General features: G+C 39.7%; 1 protein-coding gene across 5 annotated transcripts in view; it reads right to left on the bottom strand.

The window, feature by feature from the left end:
* Window positions 1-18,365, bottom strand: part of CEP192 (centrosomal protein 192) — a 66,099-nt gene that overhangs the window by 5,223 nt on the left and 42,511 nt on the right. For 4 of the 5 annotated variants that reach the window (XM_044426406.1, XM_044426410.1, XM_044426408.1 and 1 more), the window contains exons 30-42: window positions 18,127-18,303; window positions 17,461-17,551; window positions 16,593-16,757; window positions 15,251-15,511; window positions 14,939-15,045; window positions 14,023-14,132; window positions 11,339-11,480; window positions 10,031-10,200; window positions 9,148-9,271; window positions 8,152-8,257; window positions 6,552-6,753; window positions 1,129-1,208; window positions 2-97 (exon numbers count right to left, since the gene is read on the bottom strand). In XM_044426406.1, coding sequence (XP_044282341.1) covers window positions 2-97; window positions 1,129-1,208; window positions 6,552-6,753; window positions 8,152-8,257; window positions 9,148-9,271; window positions 10,031-10,200; window positions 11,339-11,480; window positions 14,023-14,132; window positions 14,939-15,045; window positions 15,251-15,511; window positions 16,593-16,757; window positions 17,461-17,551; window positions 18,127-18,303 — 1,831 coding nt within the window. Of the gene's footprint in view, window position 1; window positions 98-1,128; window positions 1,209-6,551; window positions 6,828-8,151; window positions 8,258-9,147; window positions 9,272-10,030; window positions 10,201-11,338; window positions 11,481-14,022; window positions 14,133-14,938; window positions 15,046-15,250; window positions 15,512-16,592; window positions 16,758-17,460; window positions 17,552-18,126; window positions 18,304-18,365 lie in introns of those variants that run through there. The other variant, XM_044426411.1, reaches the window with a different exon arrangement.

Genomic DNA, 18,365 nt, shown 5'->3' with positions numbered 1-18,365 from the left:
CTTTTTGTTTCCCATGAGCTTCAAGAGTACCAGAAAGACATGAACACTGGAAAGTTGTATATGTAGCTCTATAAACTTCTCCACTTTCATCAACATCCTAAAAAGAAATCAAAACAGTGTCAAACATTTTCAAGAGAACTGTTCTAGAGTGGACAGATATACTGCACTTTGATAAAAGGCTGTTAAAAATGACTGTAAATGCTGAAATGCACTCAATAGAAAAACACTTCATTGGATAAAACAGACAGATTTAAACCTGGTACACAGGGATTATAAGAAGGAAGCATACTTTGGTATTGGGCCGTACTTCTACTAGCAACAGCACTTCTCAGGTTTACCTTATGATTAAAGGTAAAGGTTTCCCCTTGACATTAAGTCCAGTCATGCTTGACTCTAGGAGGCGGTGCTCATCTCCGTTTCCTAGCCAAAGGAGCGAGCGTTTGTCCCGGACAGTCTCCGTGGTCATGTGGCCGGCATGACTAAACACCAAAGTGCACAGAACACTGTTACCTGCCCACCAAAGTGGTACCTTTTTATCTACTTGCATTTGCCTGTTTCGAACTGCAAGGTTGGCAGGAGCTGGGATGGAGCAACGGGAACTCACCCTGTTGTGCAGATTCGAACCGGCGACCTTTCAATCAACCAGTCCAGCAGCACAGCGGTTTAAACCACGGTGCCACCTGCAGTCCCTTATGATTAAATTCTCATTAATATCAACATACTCTTCTACTCAAATTTAATATGATAAATTATTTCCTTATTCAAACAAATGTGTAACACCTTAGAATGAGATATAAAATTTGATTTTTGTGTAACTGTATGAATTGTAACTTTGATAAGTATCCAAGTTACAATTCATACAGTATCCTTTCTGCATGAGAAATGTTGTGAATTCACCCACTAGCTCTCAACATCCCTGGTCAGAGAGCCTAAAGAGTAAATTAGGACAACCAGAACATAAAAATGATTTTTAAATGAGATCAGGTTGTTTATCAATTTTCTAGTAAACTTGTTATCTAAGCTTGCTGCTGTGAACTGTGGAAGAGTTCTATTCATATATGAACACTATTTAGTATAAAAAATTATCACGAACCTCTATGACTGTCTTTTTTCAGGTTTTCTACTCACCTTGACATAGGTTGGTGCAAAAGAAGACAAAATCCATTTCACATTTTCATCTCCATTATTTTCTATCTCTATATATTTCTCTGCAGGAAAATGTACAAGAAAATAAACACTTGTCCATGTTACCCCTGATCTCATACAATAAGAAAGTAGCATTAGTCACATTTGGGGTCATTTTTGATCCCAGATAAAAGGTTCTCAAGGAAGGAAAATGTTGCATGTGAAATGCCTTTGTTCTAGTTGAAATTTTCCTCCAGGAGGTTCCAATACAGATGGCTTAAGAACGGCCTCAAATATAAGCAATTTAAGGTTTAATCCTTCCTGAAGCTATGCAATAAGAAAATTTGCATAACAATCCTTAACCTACTGACCTTTTCTCTGCATAACTATAGTTTGTCTGCTAACTTGAAAAAAAATCATAGCAAAGCTTTCCTTCAAGGGATTTTAGTTCTATTTGCTGAAGGTTTTAAGCTAGGAATTTGATATTCTAAAAGGAGATCAAGATGATCAGTATTGAACTTTCCCTCTCCCTCCCTTTGTTTCAGGGTATTGTTTGGGGTATAAAAATATCACATAGTACTCTAGAATCTCTGTAGAATAGTTCTATTAGGGTCAAGACATGTTTTAATTTACAGAAAAAAATGTAAAAGGCAGGAGGCTGAAATTTGGGGGTGTTTTAGACTAGTTATTTTCTGACAATGCGTAAGAGTACTGTAAAATACCGTACAGAATGCATGCTGAGGGATGCCAGTTAGTCCACAATGCAGGATGAAGATTACAAGTAGTACCATTTCTAAGTAATTTCAGAATAACTACAGGAGTAAGCAGCTTGCTGATAATCCAAACAGTCATCAGAACAGAATTGATACTTATAATCTATACCAATGATTGCCTTCTACAAAAGAACGACACAGTTTATGTCAGTGTTGGAGTTCAGTTTCAACCCACTGTTAACAGCTCCAAACCTATGCAGAGCATTCCCATCCAAATTTTCCCAAACACTTAAAATCTTTGCATTCCAAAGCATGGCATAAAATGAAGCCACCACACAAATCTTAAGCTGTATACAGCTCTGGAAAATATCAAGTTAATCTACTGTTAAACCATGTGAAATTCAAGATTAGACAGATTCTATGTCTGTTTGCATGTTCAAAACAAGTGTGAATAACGCATGGTATGGTTTGGAGGATGGAACAACTGTTAAATAATTGTACAATAGCCCATCGGTTGAGGGTTGTATCTCCAAAAAGCCACATATCCTGTGTGACTATGCAAATCATGCCTGCTATGTACTGTGGCTTGCAAGAAATTTTGATTGTACAAACCAGGTCACTGTGTCATTGTTCATAAATGAATTTAGAATGCATTATTCCCCCCCTTTCTCCCTTCACCATCACACCGCGGGCGCTCCACTGGACCCTGGGGGCCGGCTGATACTGCATCCCGCGGCCACGGCAGGACCCACCTGAGGCCGGAGGATGCCAAGCCGGTTGACGACGCTGCTGCCAGGGAGAACGCTGCCATCTTGCCGGCTGGCAGGAGCCGCAAGTGCCGTGCGCCCGCCCTGCTTCTCCACCCCGCCGGTGCTGGGTGAGAGCCACGCCAGATTGGGGGCGGGGCACGGGGACGGACAGCTGGCTGGGCGACGGCCAAAGGGCAGTCACTGCCGTTTGGGGGCCGTGCAGGGGCTGGGCTGGCCAGGGGCCATGTTGTCGGCTGGGATTGTTAATTGGACTGGGATGCGCCTCTATTTCCCTCACGGGGCTTCCTGTCCCCTCAAGGCCGGGTCTAGAGTGCCTCTACTTGGTGTTGGGCGATCGAGACAGATTGGGGATTCTGTTGGTGTACCGTGAACCCTTCTGCCCAACAGACTCCCTGCCTGAGCTGACGGAGATCGTCTCGGACCTGGTGTTGAGGACTCCCAGGATGCTGGTCCTGGGGGACTTCAATCTCCATGCTGAGACGGTTCTGACCAGGGCGGCTCAGGACTTCATGGCCTCCATGGCGGCCATGGGGCTGTTTCAACACGTCATTGGCCCAACCCATGAATGTTGACACACTCTGGACCTGGTTTTCTCAACGGGGCAGGAAGAGGGTGATCTGAGGGTGAGGAACTTGTGTCTGACTCCCCTGTCATGGTCAGATCACTTTGTGAGGTTTGGGCTCGAGAGCAGCCTTTCCCTCTGTAAAGGTCCGCCCCCGGAGCCTGATGGATCCAGATGGATTCCTGAAGGCCCTGGGGGATTTCCCGGTTGATAAAGCTGGTGCTCTTGTCAAAGCTCTGGTCAAATTATGGAATGGGGAAATGGCCAGGGCTGTTGACACGATCACTCCTAATCGTCCTCTCCCATCTGGCAGAGCCCGTTCATCCTCTTGGTATACACCGGAATTACAGGCGATGAAGCAGGTTGGGAGACGTCTAGAGCATAGGTGGAGGAAATCACGGGATGAATCCGACCAAACACACTTGAGAGCCCATTATTGGACCTATGCTGCAGCGGTGAGGGCGGTGAAGAAGAAATTCTTCTCCGCTTCCACTGCCTCCTCACAATGCCATCTGGCGGAGCTCTTTCAGGTGGTACAGGGGCTGATACATCCAGGCCCAAAGAAAGATGTTGTGCCACCCTCGAAGGCCCGCTGTGACGACTTCGCCAAGCATTTCCAGGAGAAAATTGCTCAGATTCGTCACGAGCTGGACTCTACTATTGAATCAGATCCTACTGGGGAGGTGCCAATGTTACCATCTGGTCCACAACTGATGGATGAGTTTCAGTTGTTGCAGCCTGATGATGTGGACAAGGTGCTTGGACAGGTACATCCTACCACCTGCTTACTGGACCCTTGCCCATCTTGGCTACTCAAGACAGCCAAGGACAGGATTGGGACCTGGATCCTGGAGGTTGTCAACACCTCTCTGAGGGACGGCCGGGTACCTGCCCCTTTAAAGGAGGCCGTAGTCCGGCCAGTCCTAAAGAAGGCATCCCTGGATCTAGAGGCGGCCGCCAATTATAGACCGGTGGCCAACATCCCGTTCTTGGGCAAGTGTTAGAGCGGGTGGTGGTGGAACAAATCCAGGCACTCTTGGATGAAACTGATTATCTGGACCCATTTCAGTCCGGCTTCAGACCTGGGTACGGTACTGAATCTGCCTTGGTTGCCCTGTACGATGACCTGTGCAGGGAGAGAGACAGGGGGAGTGCGTCCCTGTTGGTTCTCCTGGACCTCTCAGCAGCTTTCCATACCATCGACCATGGTATCCTTCTGGATAGGCTTGCAGGATTGGGAGTTGGAGGCACTTCTTTGCAGTGGTTCTGCTCCTATCACAATGGCCGTTTCCAGAAGGTGGTGCTGGGGGACTATGGCTCTGCGCCATGGCAGCTATGCCATTGAGTTCCACAGGGGTCCATTTTGTCCCCTTCGCTGTTTAACATTTACATGAAACCGCTGGGAGAGGTCATTAGGAGGTGTGGGCTGCGGAATCATCAGTACGCTGATGATACCCAGCTCTACCTCTCGTTCTCAACTAATCCAGGTGAGGCGGTGGCTGTACTGAACCGGTGCCTGGCCGAGGTAATGAGCTGGATAAGGGCCAATAAACTGAAGCTCAATCCAGACAAGATGGAGGTCCTGTTGGTAGGTGGGTCGGGCTTCGGTATGGGGGATCTGGACCTTGTCCTGAATGGGGTTGCACTCCCTCTTAGGGACAGGGTTCGCAGCTTGGGAGTGCTCCTCGACCCAGAGCTGACATTAGAAGCTCAAGTAACAGCGGTGGCGAGGAGTGCCTTCCTTCAGCTTCGGCTGATCCATCAGCTGCGTCCCTACCTGAAGAACAACTGCCTGGCGACTGTGACACATGCATTGGTAACTTCCCGATTAGATTTCTGTAACGCGCTCTACGTGGGGCTGCCCTTGAAGATGGTCTGGATACTTCAATTGGTGCAAAATAGAGTTGCCAGGTTGCTGATGGGGACTGGGAGTTGTTCTCATATAACAAATGAGAAACTCCAAATTTTTAATGTTATTCTATTCTTTGTTTTTTTATTTTCTTTGTAAGCCGCCCCGAGGCTTCGGCAATGGGTGCGGCATAAAAATGTTATAAAATAAATAAATAATAGTATTTCTCATCTGCATGAACTTTTATCATTGTAACTTGATGGCTGAAAACCACAAATGTCTATTAATCTAAGACAATGAATAATCTGTGGTGAAGCATTCAATAGTTTATGAAATAAATCCTTCAAATTTGTACCACTGCCCAGAGGCGGGGAAGGGGAAGGAGAGGAGAAACCAGCAGCAGCTTTAATAATTTTCAGCAAAGCAGTGAATAAAAATTTCAATAACATTATAAATTAATTAATACTTTTGTTTCTTGTCATAACCAAGAAACAAAATTATGACTGGACTAGGTAGTTGGTTTAGTTCCCAATTGTAAACTATGGTTTCCGTAGTTAGGTGTCAAATCCTAGTGTTCCTTCCCTCACATGACAATTTATTTCTGGCTTAAAGTCAGTAATATTAAGCCTCAACTCTCCAATCAGGTTAGAACACGGGACTCCAGCATCATATACACTAGCTATGAAGTGTCACACAAGGTGAAGAATGTTCAGTTCTGATGCTTGTTCCTCACTTTATAAAGCATCCAAACTGGGCCAGTGACTCTTATGGCATTCCACTGAGCTAAGTAGATGAGCTGCAATGCTGGGTTTTGTATTCTAGAGACTTATTTTATAAGGAGTTGAGAAAAGCAGAAGTCTGCATCAATGGTAGCCAAAAACATGCTATAATGGTAACTGAATCTTTTTACCAATGGGAAAGAATGACCGCAAAAGAACAACCTTTGAATATACCCATAGAACAAAAGCAAAGCCTGACTTTTTCCTTTAGTACTGGATGCTCCATTATAATAGGGATGGGAGTAGAATAAACTAGGAACAGGCACCTACAGGCAGACTTTTACATCAATAGTGGTTTCCAAAACATCCAGTCTTCCTTTCACCTCTCATAATTCAATTGTGTAAATATCTTCAAAGCCAAAAAGCAAGTTATTATTTATAGATTTAAATCCTGCTTTTTTTCTTTTTAAAAGAACTCTAAGTGGCTTGCATCATTCTCTTCCTCCTGCTCTCAATCTTATTCAGACAACAACAACCCCGTGGTAGACTGGGATAAGAGTCTGTGACTGGTCCACTCACAAGTTGGCCCCATGGCTAAGCAGGGACTAGAACCCAGATCATCTGAATCCCAGTCCCAGTTCTAATTCACTACCCCACACTGGGTCACAGCTGTCAATTATTGTTATTCTTATTTATAATCCATGCATGGCCAATCTTTTTTGTCATATTAAAGTAGAACATGTTAAATCAAGTTCCACTACCAGAAGAGAGTTTACTGACTAGGACATCAATTATGCACAAAACAAAGCTTACCTGAACTTTTACCAGATCCTGTCTCAGGAAAAAACACAGTTCGATTCTTTATTTCAAGTTTCGTTGAAGGTGGCTTTTGAAGCGGCCGTATGTGAATGACAGGAAGTTCAGGATGTTGATCATGAGCAGCCTCTTTGGCAACTGGCAAGTCCTTTCCAGATGGCTTCTCAGAGGTATTTTCCCGAATTTGCACTTTAATAAGCTACACAATTCCATAATATTTTAAGTCAGCTGTTATCCCAAGTGATCTCTACTCAGACCTGCTGCCAAATGTATCTGTTTCCAACCATATTATGGAATGAATGATTATGACTTAACCACAAGATGAAACTAGTCAATGTAGTAAACACCCAATTGTTTACAACATACATATCCTAAAAGCTTTTAATATACTGGGCATTTAAAGATTTATATCCTATAAGTTTCCAAGACTGTTTATAAAATGAAACAAAAATACATATATGTTTTGCTAAAGCAGCATAAAAACAATCAGCAGAAATTTAGATTTACTTGAATTGCAAGAAAATAAAGGGTAAAAAAATATCTTTTTCAAGTTTCAAGTTTCAGCACAGAATGCAATGAGTGCAATGGGGCATAATTTTACTATTCAATTCACTCCAATTTTTTGGAGTTAAAAAAAAAAACCTTGAAGCTCAAGCTAGAATCTGGGAACCTCCACATCTCTTTTGTACTATCTTGCAATATGTAATTGCAGAGGCCTCAAAGGGTGCCATGAAAATATACTAAGGGCAGAAGTACTTCAAGTGGTAAGATTTCTTAGGGGCACCTGAGGAATCTTCAATGGATAGTTCTCTTTTCTCGAAATGTCAAATTTGGCCATCAGTCCAAGAAGGTAAGAAACTCTTCTTCCAGGACAACGTTGCTGCAACCAAGCAGTATTTCCTTTTCTGTTTAATATCTTTTGCTTTAACCTATGATTTATTACAAGTGTGTTTTGACACATTTTCCCTTATCTATCTTCAAACACTTAGTGCAGAGATACAAATCAGACAAAGGGATATAATCCATTCCTTGACATTTACCAAACAGTAAATCTGCAACATGTCGTGGTGTCATATTGTTTCCCTGACCTTGCTAATCACCACACACATATAGATTGGCAACTAGTTTAGAGGCCTTTAAAAGGGGATTAAGCAAATACATTTACTATCAATGATTATTAGCCAGCATAACTATCTGGAATTTCTAAGATATGGGGAAATATGTTTCCATACCAATTCCTTTGGAATTAATGCTATGGAGCCAAAGTGGAAAGATGCTTGGCACGAACACACAAGTTTAATGTTGTATCTAAAATGAGTAGACTAAGAACAAGCTTAATGCCAGTAACTAAACAATAGCACAGGGATTTTAACTGTTTGGAATGGGGAAAAATCCCTGCTTAAAATTCAAGAAACCATCAAATAGTTGAAGTAAAGGGTGTGCAGGCCAGGGAAAGGCTGCATGGTCATCTGGAAATCCCTGCAAGACTAGATTAGGATCCTAGAAGGGCTGGGCTGTGATGCTTGACACGTTGGATTTGGACCCTTTGCCAGAGATTATGTATCCTTGTCACAGACAAACTATTTCAGTCACTTACTTTTTGTCTCTCATCGCAATGTATGTAAATAAGGCCACTCCATGGAAATACAGATTTATTTTCTGCGAGTGAAGGATTTGGACTCACATGAATTGAAATGCTGGCTCTAGAAACAGATTTCAACATTTAATGTTTGAACTTAATTGGAAAAAAAAACTTTAAATGCCAGTGAAGCAAACAATTTAGCACTATTCTCAAGAAATCCAGTAACCAGTTTTAGTAACTAAAACTGGTTACTGGATTTCTTGAGCATTTGTATGCAGTACAAGAAAAGTTAGTATTCTATTAGTTTAATCTGAGCTGAGTTTAATTAGTTTAACCTGAGCTGAAGAATGGCAAATTTCTGGCAAATCTACCAATGTAGCTGCTGCGCTTAGCATGGCATAAGAATTGTTAGTTCGATGGCAAAACATTGTCATCAATTGTCAGTCCCTTTGGTTACAGTATAATTTGCAACAGGATGCAACTTGTTGGCTGCAGAACATAACAGCTGCTGCATTTTTCTCAATTCCTACAGAGGTATATACAAGAGTGAGAAAGCATGCATATGATACAGAGGCAGTAACTTTTTAATAGTAGGCTCATCATCTCTTTAAAAGACAAGTTCTATTGTCTGCAATAAAACTATTTGGATGGAGCTACCTAAATTTGACTCAGATCATTTTATAAGTATTTTAAATTCAAGTACTTTACACTGAAACACTTCAATTCTTAATAAGCTGCATAAAGACTTTTGTCAATGTTAAAGAGGAGGCAAGGTAATATTGTAAGGAAGAAGAACTTGCCAAAACTAGCGCAAAATACCCCTTTCTTCTACATCCAGCTCTTGCAATAACACACAATTATTAACCTTAGAGAACAATCCTATCAATCTATTGTGAATTAGGACTCATTAGGTTCAGGGGGACTAATTCCCAAGTAAGTGGGTACAGAACCCCAACCTTTAGCCAAAACTAAATACGATATTGCTAAAGATTCATGAGCAACTGAACTCACCCAGGTTCAATATCTCCAAGCTGAGGTGTTATCGTAAGACAGTGAGCAGGCCACGATAGCTCAAATTTCAGTGACCTGTTTGAGTTGTTAGTGATTTGTGCATATTTAGTAACTGTTGTTCCGCCTTTGAAGGTAAGAATTGCATGAAATTACTGTTAGCTCTTATAATACTTGCATTTTCTATATAATAGTAACAACTGAATCAATTAAATATAGAATTTTACTTGCTAATTTACATATGTATCAATTGTATCTTGAAGTGCCTGGCCCTGCCTAATATTGGAAGCTAAGCAGGGTAAGGCTTGCTTAGAATCTTGCTGGGTGATTTGAGTACATGCTTCTATGATTACTGTTGTAAACCAGCCAGAGAGCTTCAACTATGGGTGACACAGAAAATGAATGAATGAATGAGTTTCTACAGAATTTAACTACAGGTATTAAGCATATACTGCTAATTTTTTTTCAAATGCTGGACTGGAACCTATTTTTACAAAATTGTAACTTTAAGTAAGGTTACCAGGCTTTCAGCAACAGATTGACCACAATGCCAGCAACTAGAGAAGGCTTATGATAGATAATAAAGTAGAATAAGTAGATCTTAAATGCAGACAATTATATAGACAATTCTCAGTGGTAAAAGGCTGAAATCATCTGCCTTCAGGAAAAATTATCTTAATCTCATATTCTAAAATTCATATTCAGAATGTATGCAGCTCAAGTAAAATAACCACAATGACAATCAAATCAGTTTATTATTACTGCAAAATTCAGTGATGGTCATGTCAGTAATTTTCAATCAAAGAATACTGTTAAATTATCAAAACAGGCAAGTACTTATAACAAGGAATCTGATTAAGTATTGACGCTTGCTGAAGTTACTTACTCTGAGAAGGAGCTGTGAAAATCAGAAATTCGGGTTGAAGAGACCAGGTGTCCTGAGAAACAAGCCTAATTTCATCCAGACCACTGGCTTTTGAAGACAATGCACAGCCTACAGGTCCTTTAACAGGTAGTACATCCAGAGTCATGCTAGGTTTCTCAGGAATACTAGATCTATAAAAAAAATTAAAATGGTTGAATATAAACTACTGACAGAAAAAGGGGAAAGTATTGAAAAATAGTGAGCCTTCAAGCTTCAAATACTGTTCAAAGATAACTTTTCCTTGCTTCTAACACACACTATAGTTAATCTTAACCAAAATTAAAGCTGCTGAAGAGCAATAAGCAATTATAAGCTGGTAGATGAGAAGTAGTTTCCAACTGGACACTAGTACTAACATAAATTACTTTTCATCACTACTGTAAGAGAACTCTAGTGCTACTTCAGTACTGTTAGCTGGCACAACGGGTTTTGTGGATAACCCAGTCACCTTAATGTTATTGGTGTAGCACTAGAGATCCTTTATGACAGTGCAACAAAATCTACATTAGTGTGAGCAACCAACTGAGGTAGTTGGAAATTAGTATCCTGATTCAAGGATTTGAGGAAATCTTTTTCAGCTCCAATGTAAATGTTCCCAGAAGCATTTTTGCATAATAATTATTAAAATACACACTCTTAAGAAGAAAGATTGATTGGAGTCCATACCAATCCATTATAATAGATTTTTATCTTGCCCCTCTCAGCCAGAAAGGTTCCCTGAATTTTCTAAACATTCCAGTTTAATGTTATGTGTACAAACTAGAATGACCCTGAGCAAAGTTTCTGGACTGTCTGCTTCTTCTGCTGCCTCCTGGATTTCTAGAAAAGCTTGGTTACCATTTAGTTTCCTTTGCACTCACCACAATTTGTCATTGTTGCACAAACCAGGGACTGCATTTTAAAACTAACTCCAGCCTCCTTCCAATGAATTAAGCTTGTTTAATCAAATTTTGTCAAAAGCTAGGATCTCTGGTACTTATGGAATGAGAAACTAAGATTAACAGAAAAATAATTTAAATGCTAGTGAAGTCCATCTGTTTGGAGCAAGGGGTGGAGTATACCATCCCACAGCTTCACTGAAGGTTGCTTACACCACGTAGAATTAAAACATGTTTTAGCATTCAAACCAGACTGTATGACCTACAGATTGCATGACTTTCAGAATCTGAACTTTTATTTAGCTATTACTTGAAGGACTGAAAGTTTACCAAAGTAGAGGAAATACTACTACTGTTCACTAGTATTTTAACAAGACAAATACAACATTACCTCTGCAATGCTACATGATGTACTAATGCTGGCTTGGCATCTGAAACAGTACTAGTGGAGGCATAAACAACAGAAAGAAAAATCCTTCGCATGTTTGTGAAAAAACACTGAAGATCATTTGGCTGTTCTGGAAGATCATACACTAGGAGAAGAAATTTGAAAATTACATGCATGCTGATTTAGTTGAACAAAAGCATAATTGGTTCAAACTATAATATTAACTACAGATTATTCCATTATTAAAAATCATTGGAATTATTAATATCCACACATCTAGTAGTTTTTCAGCGCATCAATCTGGACTGTGTTTTCAGATAATAGAGTTGGAAGGGGCCACAAAGGCTATTGGGTCCAACCCCCTGCTGTTGCAAGACACCAATTAACACCATCCCACTCAGATGGCTGATAGAAGATCCCCACGTGAATTTTAAACAAGTGTAACTGAAAATATATTCTGTTTTTTTGTAGTGGTGGATTACCTGTTCAGCCTGCCCCAGGTCATCTCTTCAAGGTAGGGGTATATATGAGAGAGAGAGCATGTGTGAAAGCACTACCAACCTGTCACAATGAAAGCCAAATCTTGAAAAAAAAATCAGCTTTTATGGAAATGAAAACGGGCATAATGGAAGTCAACTAGAATTTAATGATATGGTTATTGAAATGGAACACAACATCCAGTCCTTTTAAACAGTACACAGGTGCACTCAGAAATCCCCTTGAATGAATATGGAGAATAGGGACACTGTACCCATTGTACAAGAACCTGCAAAAAACATGGCATTCATATATGTATGTAGTAAAGTAAAACTTAGCATTTGGGGAAACTTCTGATCACTACTTTCAAAACACTGTGGCCTGCACATAATGGCTTAAAAAGTTCTATATACAATGCTTCACTTTACATTTGACATGCATTTTAAACCTAGTAAGATTAAGACATCAAAAAGTATACTGAACTATTCTTAAAGTTTCATACAATTTCAATGTAAATTATCTTGTGTCCTTGATAATGTCCTGAAAAAAACCTTTTGGGTCAATACCACTAGTTAACAGTAATTACAATCCTGGCCCTTTTCAAACTTTAAGTGGTTTCAGTCAGACTGCCTCTTTGGGTAGTATCTGGCTGAAGCTGAACCTGTCCCAATCCCATTTACCCACTTAGGCTTGTTGTTGTTGTTAGTCGCGAAGTCGTGTCCGACCCATTGTGACCCCATGGACAACATTCCTCCAGGCCTTCCTGTCCTGCACCATCCCCCGGAGTCCACTCACTCTCACGCCGACTGCTTCAGTGACTCCATCCAGCCACCTCATCCTCTGCCGTCCCCTTCTTCTTTTGCCATCTATTGTTCCCAGCATTAGGCTCTTCTCCAGGGACTCCTTCCTTCTCATTAGGTGGCCAAAGTATTTAGTTTCATCTTCAGTATCTGGCCTTCTAAAGAGCAGTCAGGATTGATCTCCTCTAGGACTGACCGGCTGGCTCGCCTTGCAGTCCACGGGACTTGCAGGAGTCTCCGCCACCACCACAATTCAAAGGCATCAATCCTTTGGCGCTCACTTAGGCTACAGACCCACAAATCCATAAAGAAAGGAACGGTACTTGACATGCACCATTGCATGCAGTCTTCCATCAAAAACAACTCTCTTTCTGTATTGCACAAGTGTAAAGGAATTAAGCTCCTCCTGCACAGTCCTCAAATAGTATCTGTCTCATCCAGGGCCACAAAGGAGAACTAAGCTACGTACACACTTTTCTCTCCTTTTCCACAAACACCACTTGCAACTTAGTTACAAAAACAGGCTTACAAAGCAGAGCATTCAGAAGGTCCACCCCTGTGTGACTGTCATATTGCTTCTTTGTACCAATCATGGGACAAAAGCATTAGGTTATAAAATAAAGGATGATCAACATTTATTTTATTTATTTATTGCATTTATATACCACCCCAATAGCCCAGAGGGCTCTCTGGGTGGTTTACAAACATTAAAACCCCAAATACTGCATCCAATCCTAAACAAATAAGTTGGCTGGTTGGGGTACTGGTTGGGGTACTTTGTATCTATTGTTCCATAGGATTAATAATCATATGATGTAATAATGCAATAATTAAAGATCATATGATGCAATAGTAATCACCAATTTGGATAGCTTTAAAAGGAGATCACACAAGTTCATGGAGGACAATGCTTTCAAAGGCTACTAGTTATGATGACTCTATGAAAAGTATGGTACTTTTTAACTCGTGCCCTGCTTATGACCTCCCCACAGAGAGCTGGCTCGCTGTTATATGAAGTAAACACTGGACTAGGTGGACCTTTGGTCTGATCCAGTACACCTCTTTTTATGTTCTTATGACTGAAGTGGCATAATGTTAAGAATTTCAAAAGGCTCCTTGGTGCTCTTACAAAGTTTAATCTATCAAGCAATTTTGGATACAAGCGTATCAAAAGTTAGCTTCCTATTAAATATCTAAAGGCAGCATGGTGGTGGAGAGGGGAGATTTGCTCTGGAAATGATAGAGAAATTATGTGACAGCTACACTGCATTCCTAGACCACAGTTACACTGGCCTTATATTATGGTAACAAAAACAAGATCAAAGGAACAGAAGAGGTGGAACTCCAGCATACACGTAAACAAATTAAATAGATAAATTAGACAGATATCCTCAGAAGAAGTAAGTTTACCTTCTGTCACCAGCTCTTCCCCTGGTAATTCTTCATCAAATTTTACATCAATCACTGGATTATTAGCAGGTAGTATTTTTTGCACTTGCTCTGGATTATGTTGCATAGCTCTAAGTAGACAATTATAAAGAGTAGTTTTCAAGTTCCCATTAATCTTAATATTTAATAGAGATGCTAATCTACTCAGTAAACCATTCAATCAAATAATCACTTCACTTAGCTAGAAAACATTTTTGATCCTGATGTGTTTAGAATCTACAGCTGATCACTTCCTTATTGCCCATAACGGAAGTAATTTATCAAGCCTAAAATTAGCATCATTTGGTGTCCTAGTCATCCTTCCAAAAATCATAAGAACCCTAGTGGCAACTGTCTGTCACAGATGTTCAGGATGCAGATGAAACACGTCCATGTCATCTTCTCCTTCTCTCTTTAAGAGAGCTTCACTTTGCACTAATGTCTAAAGAGAGTGACCACTGCCAAGTCCTCTGAACACACTATGTATTTCAGTGGAGATGAGAAACAGGTTAGCAAAAAGAGCTACTAATGCTAGCCATGTCAATGGAGCAATAAAGCTGTGGAGAGAATAAAAATTATCTTGAGTGCAGAGAGGAGGACCAGGCAAGTCAGTTCTGACATGGAGTCCACTAGGATCTCTGCAGAACTGAGGGAGGAAGGGAAAGGATGGGGTGAACAGTGCATGGTAAGCCCAATTATCTGTTGGGTACACTGTTGGCATTTGCACAGCCAAATATCAGAACTTGCTTCTTTGGACCAATCATCTCTGAATGCAGACAGGGTTTTCTTTCAGGTTTTAGAAAAATAGTAATTAGCATTAGTTTCTTACGCTTACGCAAACAGTAATTATTATGGTTGATATAAGCTACATTATCTTTCAAGAAAAAGATATCCTTACCTACGATACTGCTGTCTTGAAATTTCATCCCCATAGAAGAAGCATATTGTGGACAATACCAATGAATTATTTTGTTCCTCAGTGGAATTATATGTTATTGTAACTTTCTGGAGGAAATGACATTAAATATGTTAAAATGAATGTTCTCTAGGTAGTGCCACTATGTCTGAATTGTAAATCAGATACATTTAAAAAATGTACAGCACATTTTTTGTATAGTACTTTCTGAAAAAAGCAACTTATTTTACAGGTCATGCATAACTAAGTGTATTTTTCACATTATCATGGCAAGCATGTGACTGGCATATTTACCTGCTGTGAACTTTCCTTAAGGACAAACTTATCTGGAAAAATTCTCAGCACATTTGGATCCATAGTAATTTTTTCACAGAAGTTCTTATAGCAAAGTACTTTCACAAATGCAGCCCGATACCCTGTATTGTGTACTGAGAAAGACGCTTGGCTTGATTTACCAGATGATGGCTCACACAATTCTACAACGTATCCGTTAGATTGTTTTTTAACATCTTCCAATATCACATTGCTTTTCCCCCCATATCCATACAATGGTATCTGAAAAAAACATACCAAGAATTAAAGCAATTGACAAAGTACTGTTTTCAGGTCTGTTCTTCTCAAACTGTATATTCAAGGCAAGTAGAGGATCCTTTATCAACACAGTGCTTTAACATATTTACTGATGCCCATTACTAGATGTACTAATTCTTACTAACTAACAGAGCCCTGTACTACTGGAGACCACAACAGATGAATCTGCATGACATACCAACCCACCCTCCAAATCAGGCTTACCATGAGTTCCTCCCCATTCCTTCCGCTTAGGTCCTCCTGCAGGTATTTCAGGGAAATGCACAACAGAACTCATCAACCTCCTGTCCCCAGTGTAATCACAGTCCCTTTACACTCATTGTGGCTTTCCCTGCTCTTTGTGTGGAGATCACTTTTTGTGATCTCCAAAATAGCAACTCCTCCCAAGTAACCAAGTAGCATGCTGGGACAACTGCCATTCCCCCCCCCCTTTTTTTTAAGTGCCAGACGTGTGTGAGAAGAGTTCTTTGGGATGGTAGTTCAGAGTTGCACATATGCTGCACAACTACCTGAAATATTAAGTCTTTAGGTTAGAATATAGTGCAGCAAGTTGGTGATAACAACTGTTATGATACTTTGCCTTCACCTCAATATTAACCAGTGCATAGAAAACAAGGGAAAAACTTTGCCCATTCCCAATATAACTCAATCATGGTATGTCCACACTAAGTTGAAAGTTAGATCTAAAAGTATTGCCTATATAAGCCTGGAACCATTAAATATATAATTTCAGATAGTGTAGAAATACAAATAATAAAAGGCCTAGAAAATGGAGTATCAAGAAAAGTACAAGAAGATGAATGTTTCAATGAGACCATGGAATAAAGACTTGTTTTCTTGTCAATAGGAGTGGTACACTGAGATATTTCAGCTCAAAACAAGGTTACATGGCCATATTTTAATGTTTTGTCTGGCTTAGATTTAGAAAGTGTGAAAATATTTCCAACTTACCTAGTGACCTTACTGCAAGAAACAATAGTCTTGCTATTTTTCAGAAACCCCTCCTTCCAAAAACTTACATTGATCAATATAAAAGTCAACTTACAGTGAACTTGATTCCTAGTTGAGATAGAAGACCTAGCTGTTTCATTTCGAGCTTTGCAAACATGCAAGCTAAGCGAGATGGTGAGAATGTTAGACAAACACTATAATCATGTTTTGGTCGGATCTTGATTTCACAGTTATTATACATATGATCTCCAAGTTTCAACTAGAAATATAAAAAGAAAAACCCCATACATTCAATCACCTCTTCAAATTATTTGTTTCCTTAGTTCCATGAATTCAGAAAAACATCACTCCATGAAAATGCTGGCATAACAAAACAAATTTAAGAAATTCTAGAAATCTCACTAGTCTCAGTCTAGAAAAGTGAAGGAGGCTTAAACAACTTTCTTATTTTACTTTGCAACGCTTTCATGTACAGAAAAAAGTCTCCATGTAAGTAGAACCATCTGCACGATTATGCAATAAATAAGTGAACAGGTATTGTGGGGGATGTGCAGGAATTCACTGAATATTTCACAATAGAAATATTGCCTATGAAATGCAGAATCTGTGACAAAGATATTCAAATCCATAGTCTGATGGAACAAAACTATCATTAAACAAATTAAAAAACATTTATAATTTAGAAATTTAAAATTATGACTCATATGTACCATAACAAATGGAATCAAATTTATAGTTCAGTCCTATATATTACTATTTAGACTCCCACATGATTCAATTAGACTTACTCCCAGAAGGTGTACATAGGATCATAGCCTTAGAAGGGTATTCTCTGAAGGGGATTTGTTATATCAGACAAATATGTTAAAATGTAACATAGCAGTTATATTTTAAATTAAAACCTGTATCAATCTCAGTCACTGATTATATTTGATATGGTTTCTGATATCCGTATTACTCACTTGAAAACAGTCCTGATCTTGACCTCTTATCAGCATTCGTAACTGTTGAGTAGTAGATGGAGAGCCATTTCTCAGAATTAGTTTCTGTTGACTAAAAATTGTGTTTAAAAATTTGTAGTAACTTGATTATATTATGAGGCAAGAAATAAACAGTTAGATGGTTCCCAGGAAAATGTATACTAAAACTACCAAATAAGAATTGTATCATAATTAAATCCAAGGTGATCTCAGGAAGCAAGCCCCAATTGGTCTAGCTCTACATCTTTCGTTTAACTTGTAGTGTTTAGTCAAAACCAAAAGTAGGTGGGTCACTTTTCTTGTTCTCTTTTCTCTGCATTTCTGACACTCCTCTCCCTACTTTTCCTCCTCCTTCACTCACAGGTGCCTGCCAGGGAAGGGACAGATCACTACTGCCAGAGGTTTAAATTAATTGCCAACAAACGGCTTTTGAAATTTTGAAATCAGGCTGATATCTGTAGGTTGTCTTCCTAAGTTCTAGATGCATAGTCCTTTTCTTGGATTGACATCTGCCTTATAAAACTTCTCAAAAAAAACAACACTGTTGTGTCTAAACAAGAAATTTCATGCTGCTTTAAAGAAAACTATTTCAGACTGTGTACAGCAACATCAGTTCACATACTGCTTAAACTGTTACTTTGTACTTACACTGTTCTGCCAAGCTGTACCCCTCCCCACGCCAGAAGCTGCTTGTTGGCAAGAATGGGGGGAACATCTGAACTTGGGCATTTTTGTACTGAATGTCTGCTCTCCTCAACAGACACGTCACCTTTCACAGTCACTTTATACTCTGGTCCAGATGGCAGTACCAATATTTTCACAACACTATTAAAATAAAATCCCAAGTTAGACACTACAAAAATAAAATATCTACTTGATGTCATTAC

The sequence above is a fragment of the Varanus komodoensis genome, unplaced genomic scaffold (genome assembly GCF_004798865.1).
Source record: "Varanus komodoensis strain SLA01 unplaced genomic scaffold, ASM479886v1 scaffold17, whole genome shotgun sequence".
NCBI classification, from domain to species: Eukaryota; Metazoa; Chordata; class Lepidosauria; order Squamata; family Varanidae; genus Varanus; species Varanus komodoensis.
This window is presented reverse-complemented; position numbering and strand designations above follow the sequence as displayed.